The 13,201-nt window shown below is 42.7% G+C and overlaps 1 protein-coding gene across 2 annotated transcripts in view; it reads left to right on the top strand.

Moving 5' to 3' along the window:
- PHEX (phosphate regulating endopeptidase homolog X-linked) overlaps window positions 1-12,818 on the top strand; it is a 109,293-nt gene extending 96,475 nt beyond the window's left edge. For both annotated transcript variants that reach the window (XM_030020871.2, XM_030020872.2), the window contains exons 19-22: window positions 2,294-2,359; window positions 2,489-2,593; window positions 4,392-4,468; window positions 7,991-12,818. In XM_030020871.2, the coding sequence (XP_029876731.1) occupies window positions 2,294-2,359; window positions 2,489-2,593; window positions 4,392-4,468; window positions 7,991-8,093 (351 nt within the window). In that variant the 3' untranslated portion in view covers window positions 8,094-12,818. The remainder of the gene's footprint in view (window positions 1-2,293; window positions 2,360-2,488; window positions 2,594-4,391; window positions 4,469-7,990) is intronic.
- The last annotated feature ends 383 nt before the right edge of the window (window positions 12,819-13,201 follow it).

Here is a 13,201-nt window from a genome sequence, read left to right as displayed (position 1 = left end):
GTAATGTTGGCTGGGACATGATTTTAATCTTAATTTTCAGGATAAAATACCCCGGCCCCTACTCAATTCTAGCACCTCTACTTACATTTTAGAATCAGAAATGCAATTACGTCTTTGCCTTTTAAGAACAGAGAGGTCACATTGAATGCTTAGAAATAATTTTAACACTTTCCCCAGGCTGTTTGTATTTGTCTCAGAGATAAAAAAGCCATATTGTAGTCCAGTCTGAAGTCCAACAACTCAGACTTGAAGTCCTTCATCTAAGCTATTTTACAAATAAAAATTCTCAGGCTCATTCCTGAATATCTGTAGGACAAAAACTGTCAGTACAAAAATACCACTTAAAGAAGGTCATTAAAACCTTCCCCAAGGATGTGACTGTGCCCTTCCCATGCTCCTGCCATTGTCTCGGCCATCCCTTTTATCTTCTGTGGTGTCTCTTGAGATGGGGTAGAGCTGAAATTTTCCCTCCGGTGTAGCTACTGCCTTTGAAGTCTGTGGATGGGCTTACTAGAGAGATCCTGGTACTCACAGCCTTGTCATCCACAAGGCTTTTTCCTCCTATTTCCGTGGGATAACTTAAAGCACTTTTTAGATGATAGAAGAAGAATCTTCATATTTTCTGCCATATTTTATAGCTTATGTATGAAGGGCTATGCATGCAAAGAGCTTTATTTTGCCTGTCATTTATATCAATATTCTGCAGGTTTTTTACCCTGTATGAATATTTTTCGTGGATCAAGAAGCCTATTTACTCTTCTTCTTTCTCGTCTGGTTTACAATAAAAATGTCTCCAGAAAAGAAGTGTAATGAAAGAAAAAGTAGATAGAGAAGTAGCTTCAAAGTGTAGTAATCACATAAAGTCATCGGATCAAATAAAGGGCTTATCATGGTCCCTGAGCCTCGTCACGAACTGTCTGCACAGAGTAGTCTCAGATCCCTGACCAGAGCTGCCTGCGATGAGTGGAAAGACTTCTTCCACTTATTAAAATGACCTATGGCCCAAGTGCCCTGCTAGGTTACTCTCATCTTATGCTCTAAATCAGTCTACTTCGCAAGCCCACTGCAATAAAAATGTATGAGTAGGTAGACCAGAAAAAAAAGGCAGCCGGTGTGTGTGCATGTTCCCTGGCGTCCCAGCACCTTTTCTCCTAAAACCCTCTCTCCCACCTCCGTCTCCAGCCTCCAGAGGGGAGGGAGGGCTGGAAGGAAAGGGGTGCACCTTCCTCTGCTGCTGCCGTTTCTCCTTTTTTACACCCTCGGGTGTAACGCTGGACCCAAGGCATCAAGCAAGGTGCCTTGAGTCCAGCCGGGGTGCTCGTCTGCACTGAGCGGTGGGGCTGCCGACAGGTGCCTGGGTATCCCCGAGGTCCTTTTACCTCTTCTCCCCCATTTCCCCCTCTTCTACCGTCCTGAAAAGAGGGTGAGATGGCGTACTCATCCCTGCGGCACGGGAGAGCCCGTCGCTGGAGGATCCGCAGGCCGGCATTGACCTTCAGGGCCCTGCTCAAAACTGTCCTCGATTACCTTGCTTATTCGAGGCGTAGAGAGCAAAACCGCTTAATTACAAATACAGTTTGGGAACACTAAGACCTTAGCAGGCTGGGCGATCAGAGATAATGCTGCACTTGCAGAAATGAGGATTTCTTCACAATGATATTACACTTGGCAATACCAGGAGACTGGCTTTTTCACAAAGTTTAGATAGCGCTGCTGCTCGCAATATATTCTTGTTGCTCTTGCTCTTGGAATCAATACTGGGGAAAAGCAACGTGAATCTCCTTTGCAGGTATTTTTAGAGCACTGAATATACTATCAATTTCAATTCTGTCTCTGACAGTTATTTTTAATTACGCTGGTTTATGTTATCACTTAAAAGTTATTTTTGCATCCCAGGAGTATATTAAGAGTTATGTACAGAAACAAATGTAATCGATTAGATAAAAGTTTAAGAAAGGGGCTACTGGATCTCACATGTAACCAGATAAAAACAGTCTTCAGGGGAAAATTATTGAGGCTTAGATCAAATATCAGGGACTGGATTCTTGAGTGCATTTTATCTACTATATTTTGTGCTACAGAGATCTAGGACAAGAGCCAGGATAACTTATCACGGAGAATTGTTTACTGAAAGTTTTCACATTGAAAAACAGTTTTCTTAACCAGAGATATGATGCTTGAAATTGGCTGAGGTCATTGTCACCTTGTTTTATTTTTTCCCCTGTTTCTTGAAGTTGATCAAGAAGGAAGTTCAGAAATGGATCAAATGACTGATGTTCTTTCATTCTGCCAGGTGAAAGGCAAGAGGACTTTGGCAGAAAACATTGCAGATAATGGAGGTTTGCGAGAGGCTTTCAGGGTAAGTAGATGAAAAATATCTGAAATGTAGTATTCTTTAAAAAAAAAAAAAAAAAGAGAGAGAGAGAGAGAAATAGCTGTGATCAGGCTCCATGTTGCTGAAAGGCACTTAGTATCTCTTTCTTATCAGGCATACAGGAGATGGATTACAGAAAAGAGGGGAGGAGAAGAAGAGCCTTTACTGCCAGGCCTTGAGTTCACACACAACCAGCTTTTCTTTCTGAGTTATGCCCACGTGAGTAGTACCAATGTGTTTCAAGTCCGCATCTGTTAACCTGCCCAACATGCGGTGCAGAGATGAGACTTTGTTTCGAGAGTCTACACCAGCCAAACCCAGACTTTTCAGGGTATAAGCAGAGACTTCTTCTCCCAGGACTATTATTTTTTTTTCTGTTTTCCTCTTTGTCCTCATCTATCCATGGTGCCAGAACTGCTGAAATTATTCTTGGTTTTGCAGTGTTGTCACAGCAGCTTTCTTTCCTCTTGCTGCTTCCCTCCACTACAAGGGTCTTCTTGCATGTATTGATTCCTTAGCTTCTTTCCATTTTAGCGTCCCAGATTTCTGGTCCTTGCAATACGCCGCAGTTTCTGACTGCTTCCACCACAGATTCCTGTTGCAAATGTACCGCCACCATTCGTTACCAAGCGTGTTCAAGGAAACCAGGCAGCATTGAAGAAAATCTTTGTTTATTTTTTCCTATCTTTCTTTGCTGTACACTAAATAAGCTGTAGCAAAACTTCGTTAGGGGATGTGAGTTTTTTAGAAAAACATGTAGAACGAGGGAGAGAATCAGAAATTATTTATTTGGTTAAAAGAGTTGGGACAAACTCCCTATATGAGAAGTAAAAGTTGGGCTATAAAACTTTGCCCACCAGTTGAAGGAATGAATCATCTAAAACTGAAGAAACAGGATCCAACGCAACCAATGCAACCAACCCTGGCTGACAATCATTTCTCTACTGAGAATCGGTGTAGCAGCGTATGGGTCAATGGCCATTTCAGTTTGACAGTATTGACCAAGGAAAAGACTCCACTTTGGTCATTTATGCTGAGTTGAGTTTCACACTGTGTCAGTTTTTCTCCAAGAAAGCTTCGAAGCCCTAGGGAAGATCTGGGGGTCTTACAGGACCGCTGCAGGAATCGTGTGTCCAGTGGACCCTCTGCGGGGAGGCACAGGCACAGTGAGAGCAGTGTATGTCAGGTACCCTTGAGTTCAGCCTATTTCCACAGAGCTCAAGACACTCAACAGACTCATTCAAACTGCCAGGGCTGTCTTCAGCCAGACAAAATTGCACTGAAGTCCACATATCCTATGGGCAGTCTGGCTTAAAGGATTTTGTCAATAGGAAACATTCAACACAGGAGTTTAGGTAAGGTAGAGGCTGCTTAAATGAGATTTTTCATGCAACGGATGCAGCATAAGAGGGATTATTCAGCTGTGCAAATATTTTTCTCTACCCTGTTTTTGTGGTCAGTTACAATTGGGTCGAGTATCATATCAGGAATAGTGAATTGGGGACCACTGATGGAAACTTGAAAATTGTGTCATTTCGAAAGAAACAATCATTCCAACGTGGAAAAAATATGTCAGGTAATATAGCTGCAATTCTACAGATGATAAGCATCATTATGTGTACCTTTTATACACATTACATAGCTTTGAAACCAAGAAGTATGCTTGGTAATTATTAAGGCGTGAGATGCTGCAGCACAAGATGAAAAGCAAGCTACCATCGTAGAGAACTTCAAAAAAAGAACCAGTAAAGTGGCTATGATTAGATGATGGGAATGAGTGGGTGGAGAGTAACAGTGGGTGGAGACTGGATCCATTAAGGGATTTGAAAAACAAGGGAATATACCAACAAAAACCTGCAAGTTAGCAAAGGTGAAACAAAATAGGAGTTTGCGGCGTCTTTCCATTTTGTGCATTCTGTAAGTAATAGGCATCCTAAGAACAGTGACATTACATGCTGCTTTACTTATGAAGTCATCCCAGATAACGTGCCTATTTCTGCTTTTTATCTTTTGTTAGGTAAGATGCAACTCCTTTAGACCAGAATCTGCGAGAGAGCAAATATATATTGGAGCTCACAGCCCTCCTCAGTTCAGGTAGTGCAAATAATGTATTTACTCAGTATACATCAATCACTGCAGCACACAAATGCAGAAATTTAGCATGTTAAGAGGGGTTTAAAAGCAAACAGAAAATTGGACTGTGCTCTTGGCTTGGATTGAAATTGAACTGTTTTTATTAGCTTACCTTTCGCTATTACAAATGCTCTTCTGTAAAAACAAGGGGTTTGCCTCTACCTTCAAAAGTGGTTGAACCAGAACACACTCTGATCCCTGTGATGTCCTGTAATCATGGCCTGAGTATCTAAAATGCCTCATCTATCACTTTTTTTTCCCTATGCAATTCTAGTTTAGAAAACAGTGAATATTAGGAGGGTCCTTGATTTAATCTTCCTGAGTTCATTAAAAGCTTTGAAGTGAGTACCTTGAATTATGTTGATAATGCAAAGCAAAACATGCCCTGTAAGTTCAGTTCGAGATTAAACTCTACAGTTGGCCTTCAAGAAACACTTTGCTCGAAGGAGCTGTGGTAGTCCCGCTGTAACAGAGGGTTTGTGTCTTTGCCCAAAAGGTGTCCTCCAGGCTCCCCTAACCACAGACACCCATGAACCCCAAGAAGGAGAGGCTGGAGAAGGGGGAAAGTTTAAAGACTACATAAGAATTAGGAAGCCAGAGTATTTCTCTGCTTCTCTACAGAGTTTGTGTGACCAAGAGCAAGTTGTTTCTGTTGGGATTCACGTCGGTTGCATTTACTTTGCTAAGAATTGTGTGTTTGTCCTCAGTCAAGTGCTACATTACCTCTATATTTGGGGGAAGGATGTTAACTCCACAAGCTGATTCATAGCGGAGGTGTCTCCAATACACTGGATTAGTTGCCTTCTGGAGATTCCTCCCGCTTTCTTTTGACTAAAGAGGGAGCTGGGATCTCACCTTCTCCATGGCCAAATTGAGGTGATATGAGCCCCCTTTGCCTCAGTTGTCTCTTGGTAAAGTGAAAAATAGCAATGCTGGCTTCCCAGGGGAGCTGTGATGTTGCTTCACAGGCACTCGGACATATTCCCTGGACACAGCCACGCCAAAGCTGAAGATACAAACACAGCATGCGTTAACGCACCTTGGGCTATTTATAACCAGAACGGGTTAAGAAATAATGGAGCTGGAAACAGGATGACACAAATTGAATATAAGCTAACGTTGCAGATGTGTGTGCTTGGTCTTGGTAGGCTTCTATACTCTGCATTGAAATCTGCGCTACTCGACCTTTGCAATACCTGTTACACCAGCTAGCGAGGGTAAAACTAGTGCAGCATGCAAATCTGCGTGCCTTTTAACAATTGAAAATACATCATGATGATGAGGACAGGACTATCAGGCTGATCTTCAGCCTTCAGAGTGATTTTTTTTTTTTTATAATTCCTACCCTTGTTAAGATTTTGGTAAATAACCATCTCTTGCCTTTTAAAGTCCTCAGATTTATATACCTATATGTATATTTATATATTCTGAATCATTACATAGCTACATTCCCATGAGATAGTGCAAATCCCAAAATCTACAGGGAAGCCTGGGGATAGTGCATTCATGAGGAAAACCCATGAAGGAATTGGGCTAAGAAAGAAAATTCCAGAGAAGATTAGATGAATTTGGGGTCTAGAAAATACAGGCAAAACTTTTTCTTAGTTTTTATCTGAGCTATTCAGAACAGGCTTCTGTTTCAGACCTATAGAGAAACTGTGGTGCTTATCTCTTCTTGCAAATCATATCAACTGGGCTAACAAATTATATCATTTATTTCTCCCAACTTTGCTTCCTTTACGTCCCAAGACCATTATGAGTATAACAGCAGTACAGCTAGTTTCAACACTGACAGCTCTTGCTATCCAAAAAGCCCAAACAGCCCCTTTTTTAAAAGTAATTATAAAAAGTAACTATAAAAGAAGATAGAAATGAGCAACACACATCCTGAGCATAGGTGTGTGTATCTGAGTTAGTCACCTCAGGTTCTCTTCACAAAGAAGAATAGGCATTTTGAAAGTGTGTGTGTGTGTGTGTATATATATATATATATATATATATAATATCCTTCTGTAAATAATAAATTTAGATGACTTAGATTCTGCAAATACATCTTTCTATTGACTGCCAAGGGAGCCCAGGGTGACCTGTTCAGATGAAGGTGTCTCTCCTGTAGTTCAATGGGATGAAATCCAGACAGCCTACTCTGATTCCACAGTTAATGTGTGGCAATATCAAACCATGGGTAGAAAAGTCACGTGCATGGACACATAAAGATCTTTCACTGGCTAGATTCTGGTTTTATTTACTTTTAATTGGCAGATGTTCAGTATTAGCATGTGTCTCTGCTATTTCTGAATGCCGGTTTCAGAGTGAAATCCCTGGCGTGGCAGGCAGAACTCCCACCAACTTCAGCAGCAGTTCTGCATGACCAGCTCTTGCTGTTCAGTCCCTGAATATATATTTGCAATGTTTTTAGAGTAAAGCTGTATATCTTACTTGAAGCCTAACCTCATTTTGTAATTCTCCCTACAAAACTGACCTTTAGACATTTTTGCGCCAGCTGAGTGCAAATTTTCTTACCCACAGAAAGTCTAATCAATGTAATAAGAATGTTTTCTACCATGCTGAGCTACACTGAGAAGCTGATTGTCTGTAATGGAGAAAAATGCCTTCCCACTGCATAACAAAGAGGGAGGAAAGGCATACAGTTAATATCTCAGTAGATACTTTTCTGCTTTTAACTCAGGATGCCGTTTACTTCAATACCATTGCAAATTTCAGGTTAGTAAATTCCAAGATGCTTAAAAGCATAGGAAAAATCAGCAAACAACACAATCCCAGTCTAGCAATGGTAAAATAATAATTTCTGACAGCATGAAATAATACAGACATGGAAGCAGAGGCCAAGGACGACTGCATACAAAGAGCGAGCTATTTCCAAAAGATAGAGGAGACGAGATGCTCACAGGTGTAAGGCTGAGGTGGCCGGTAAGACGAGCTCTGCCTGGGTTCCCCCACCGCTTCAGGCTGCGAAGCCCCCGGGATCCCACTTGCAGGCGTGTGTGTGTGTACGTGGGTGGGCAGAGGGGTTGTTAGCAGAATCTGGCTGGAATGAGCCAAAACAACCCACTTCCAGCACAGCCGCGGTGGGTCCTTCCATCCTCCCGACCGCTGGATGGGCTGCAGCGGGTTGGCAGGGGCTGGAAGAAGGATTCCACCACGCGAGGCTACCGCTGATCTCCCCCCTTTGCTGCCAAGGGTCGGTTTAGAAAATTGTTCTAAATGACATAGCAGCCACAAAATGCGGTTGTTTTTCTCTGAGTTTCTAGCAAAGATGCTTCTCGAAGCACCGAATGAAACAAGATTGTCTTCACGTTAACTTTAAATGGGAGTGGTTCTCCTGAACCTTTTGGTTTTATTTGTGGAAAAATGACAGGGAGAGCCTGAAAACTCAACCTGAAGTGAACGCACCAAAACACTTACAGGTCTGTAGTGTTTAACAGAAGACAAGCTGCATGTCGATCGCTTTTCTCTTTGCAGAGTTATCGGTGCCATGAGCAACTTTGAAGAGTTCCGTAAAGCTTTCAATTGCCCAACGAACACGACGATGAACCGAGGGGCAGAATCCTGCCGGCTGTGGTAGACGTTCCGTCAAGAGGGGTCTGCAATATGAACTGCTGCACCCGAGCGCACGCCCACTGCTAGAGTTTCGGAGTAACGTTCTGCAACCTGGAGGGGTGTTACTTCAAATGCATCTTCCTTGCCCATGCTGATGACCTGCATGGATCTAATCGCTCTCTATTCAGAGCCTAGAAACATTCGAAATAGAAGAGAATAGGTTTTCTTTAACAATAATAACAAAAAAGCTCATCTGCAGTTGTACTGCTGTTGATGGATACGTGCCATTATCAATTCTAATTCCTGATTTATAGTTGAGCAAGAGGTAAATGCTAAAATCCAGTTTTAATCTATTGCTCTGCAGGGGTGCTATGCAGAATGCTCCCCCACAAAATTTATTCTTTTTGGATGAAGAAATTCATGACACCTGCTATAAAGCCAGCTCTGATCTGCTGGGTGATACAGCTTTTTCATAGCTTAAACTGTCACTGCCCAGCATGCCATAAATGATGTTGCATGATGTAAAGACACAAGACTTTATATAAATTCGGTTTAATATGTCAGATTAGTGCCTCAGGTTTTGGAACAGTTTCAAGCTGAGAAAGCACCTCATGGTTTCCATCTGCTAGGACTAAACAGAAAGGATACTTGTCAGATCATGGCCTCTTCTAATTTTAGAACAGCTTATGATAAAAATCTATGTATGGTGAAAATCAGAGGCTTGCAGAAGGCATTCCCAGCAGCCACAGTATTATGACAATTATTCCTGTTTACAGTGTGGGCAGTTTTTTTCCCAAGGGGTGATTTTTACCTTGTGCTGAAGGTAGCTTCACCTACCTTTATTTTTAAGCCTGAAATACTATACCAGTTTTAATTTAGGGATTTCTTAGTGCCTGGGTCTTACAGGAGAATGTAAGTAGTGTGCATGTTTGTCCTCACGTTCTGGACAGGGCAAGGTGACTTGTGATTTTAAGGAAAGAAGAATATGTGACTGAAAAACAGAGTATCAGCAGCATTTGACTTGTCTGGATAAAAAGAGCAATTCAAGAGTAGAGGACTTTTAAATACAGTATGCATGCAGGCCAGGTGAGTTTTTCATTTGGTTTCTAACAATATTCATAAAAAGCCATATTTTATTGCAGCAGAAAAACTTTGACACAGAACTATTACTAAGGCAGGGGGCGGGGGGGAACCAGCCCGTTCTTCCCCAAGAGAAAGATAGATATTTAACTGGTATTTATTTATACCTGATACATTAATTCATTCTTACATGGTGGAATTGTTTCAAATGGAGAGAGAGTTTCTTTAGACTGATTTAATTAGTGCAAATCTATATATGTCTCTGTGTGTATATACTTTTATATATATATATACAAAAAATATATAAGTTCTTCTATTTGCTTAAATTTTATTTTATCAGTATAGAAATGTTAGTAAGATAAACTTTTGTTACAAGGATTGGTCAAATACTGTCCAACAGTCAAAGTGGAGGAAGGCTCAACTGAAGCTAAGATTTTGCAAATGGGGGTAGTTTCCTATGCTTCTTTAGAAAGAAGGGGGACATCATGGAAACATAATTTATGGAGGGAAACAGACCCTCAAACTACCTTCCAGAGAGAAGGAAGCAGACACTCCTGAACTCAAGGCACTGTTGCCACTTCTTAGAAACAAAATATTATGTTGTGGGACCAGGACTTTCTTTTTTCAATTTTTCCCTGAAAAAGTCAAAGTTTTCTTAAGAGGAAAAGCACTTTTGCTTCCTTCAGGCCAGCTCTATTCTTGAGTTCCATGGATTACAGTTTGTGATTTGAATTGCCACTACTAAATTTTTTTGCTGGAGATACTTTTCACATAAACTGTGATGGCAGTATTTTCACAGAGACTTTCCTCAAACAAGCATGTATGGGTCTTGAGCAAAGTGATATCGTTTGCCTGCTAATGGGAAAGTTCCTTAGCAAACTGAACACAGTATTGAATTCATTCCTGTGCTCATATGACACGACTTGATGTTGGCTGCTTTGGATCAACAGCATGAAGTTCAGGGGCGACATCCTGGCCCCATTAAAGGTAGTACCAATATGGTCGTTGTCCTCAGAAAAGTCAGGACATCAACTCAAACACTTATCTAAGCTTTCTAAATTACTGGACTATGCAAAGCTGGTTTCACAACAGTCATCTTTAAGTTTTCTAAGTTTATCTCTCAGATCAGAGATGCATTTGCAAGAGCTCCTCTCTCATGGCTATTTTCCAGGGGGACAGATTCTGTCATTTTTTGGTTTATGGGGTTGTTTCTCTGTACTGGATAGCAATTTCTTCTAAAATGCTTGATGTTCGCTGCCTTAAATGTCACTCTTGTTGCTCCTTTCGTGTTTAATACCAAGGATTTTTGAACTGTGGTATGCATATTCCCAACAGCACAGGAACCACTGCAAAACTGTTTCATCCTTGCTAGGGCAGGTCCTGGGCTGGGGGGATAGCGGGCAGCTGCGGGGTTTGGGGGCAATGCACTGGGAGGGAGGAAGAGAGGGCATCACCAGGTTTTTTACCCTGATTTTACCAGTTGAGAGGGGGCCTACGTGCTGCCAGAAAAAACAGAAGTCCTTGCTGCTGACTGGCACGTTCGTTGGTAGCATCCCCGTTCGGCGAAGCCTTGCTGCCGATTCAGGGTTTCAGTGCCTGGGGCTTATGTCTTGTACATGCCCATGGGAGGATCCTGGCCTGCCTCACCTGCCTGCTTTTCACCTCAAACCAAACAGCTGATGACGCCATTTACAGTTCACTTTGGAGCCAGGTATTTAGGTACCAGTTGGAAAGCAAAGTAGAAGGTAATCAAACGCGTTCTTGACACTCGGTCACCAAAGATAGCCAAAACATAGTGATGGTTTGTGAGGGCTCTTCCCGTTGCCTCTTTTGTCAGAGTCCCTGGCCCTGCTTTGTTTTCACATTGTGCCTCCTGGGTCTATGCTGGCAATGCCTGGCTGTGTTGCTATCAGGCTCACTTATTACATCTATGCAAACAGATCCTTCATTATATATATTCTTCTCCCAGAGCTTTTAAATTGTTGGTTTTTTCAACTGCCAGTAATATTGTGAAATGTTTCTTCCTGTTGGTTTGGTAATCTTCTCTTCTAGTGATCGGGAGCAGAAGGATCGACTATGAATGAAACATTTTTACCTGTCTAAATTTGAAGAGATATTTTTCTACTGTGTAGACATAAAGAAACAACCTCTATTCCTGTCCCATGTCCCCTTCTTTGGGTCCTGAAAACATGTAAACATTCTATTCTATTCTATTCTATTCTATTCCTTCTTTTTCTAGCCCAACCCTGAAAACCCTTAAAACACCACCTTATACACTGTGAGTAGTAGTTCTGCTGACTGCATTGTGAAAGAGTTAGCTTTACATATGAGTAGCTCTCTGAAAAGGTGGCTGTGCTATTTACCTGTGTAAACTGCTTAGGTACGTAAATGACGTCCAAGCTGGGTCTGGATGCCAAAGGACCAAAAAACCCAGTGCCATTATGCCCTGTGCAGGGGGACTGCAGCATTCTTTAGGTAGGAACGTTATTATGATGCTAAATGTTTGAATTATTTATAAAATAATCAGGTGGTTTTAAGTATAACTTTTCATTGAGTGTTATTCAACAAATTACAGGCTTAGAAGTATATCTCACAGCAATGTTATATATATATACATATATATCTGTCTCCAAAAAAATATTAAAAACCTGACAACTCAAGAGGCCAAACTATAGTGAGTTAAAAGGTCTTTTGTGTCTATGTCTTTTTAATCCAGATTTTTATTTCGCTAGTCAGTCTATTGTACTTTTTAATTTTTCTTCTTGCATAATAGGTTGATTCACTGTTTTAAAGACAATTGTGTTTGGCTTTTATTGGCTAAGTGATGAAGAATTTTCCTATGCTTGCAGTATGGCAAAAGCTGCTTGGCCAGTCACTGTCCAACTCTACAATGTTACTTCTGTAATATATAGTCTTTATAAAATATAATAAAGAGCGTAATGACATGGCCCCAGGTTCTCAAGGCTACCGTTACTGCTTGGCAGGCTAAGAAGGACCTCCTCTGTCAGAGGGTTGTCTAGCCACCTTCAGCCAGCGTTTATCAAGCTCCACTTGCCCCCACTAATCTGCTGGAGGCAATTCAAATGAACATAGGATGAGCTCAATGCTGCAGAAATTGCAGCAGGGCAGGCGGCAGAGCCGTCCCAACCAGAAGCCGCCGGAGCATAGGAAGGGGTGGGAGAAGATCCACCAGCCTCACTCTTCTCCTGTTGCCCCGGTCCGTTCCTGCCTCGGCCCATCCTTTGTAGCCTCACCCGCTTTTCAATTGCTGTTTAAGCGTTTTCCAGAAGCGTTTTTACCAGGATAACCCTAGCGCCGTGCCCGAGCGCGAACGGCAGCCCAGCGGCGTCTCTTCCCCGCCCGCACGCAGGACTGGTTTCGCTGCCTTCCCAGGCTCTGGCGCGACGGCAGAGAGCTTACCTTGCCGCTCTTCCTCACCGGGCGCTTGTTCGAGGGCTGCTCGGGCACGGGGACCTTAGTGCCAAGACCTTACGCATCACCAACTTGGCTCTTCTGGGCTAAGCGCCCAATTTCTTGGGCTCTGGCCAGTCTCCTGGCACTGCTTGGGTGCCCGTAAGGAGCGGTGCTGGCCCACCTCAAGGCAGCACGAAGCCCGTGAGCAACGAGGAGCAGTCGTACCCGGTGGGGACGACGGCCGAAGACGGCCTTGCCGCATCTTTGGAACGATGCTCTGGGGTGACACTGCTTCTCAAAGCCCGTAGCTTTGTGTGGGCATCTCTCCGCGCAGCCCGTGGGTTTGGGGTGGCAGGGACATTTTGTCCTTGAAAGCCGGCATCGGTTCTGTCACCTCCTTCTCGGCGCAGCCTTACCTTTTCTGCGGGCAAAAGCAAAGGTTTGCGTGGAGGAAGATGAACGAACAAAGCAAAGTTTGGGGTTGGAGCGTGAAACCAGCCTCGGCACGAGGAAAATGTTTTTGCTTAACTCTCATGGGGTTTGCTGAGCTTGCCGGCACCTTGGAAAGATTCTTTAACAATGGCTAGAGATCGCCTGGAGGAATTCAGGGTTTATCTGCTACAGCAAGAGCCTGCTTCG

This window comes from Aquila chrysaetos, chromosome 7 (assembly GCF_900496995.4).
Source record: "Aquila chrysaetos chrysaetos chromosome 7, bAquChr1.4, whole genome shotgun sequence".
In the NCBI taxonomy this organism is placed as follows: domain Eukaryota; kingdom Metazoa; phylum Chordata; class Aves; order Accipitriformes; family Accipitridae; genus Aquila; species Aquila chrysaetos.
This window is presented reverse-complemented; position numbering and strand designations above follow the sequence as displayed.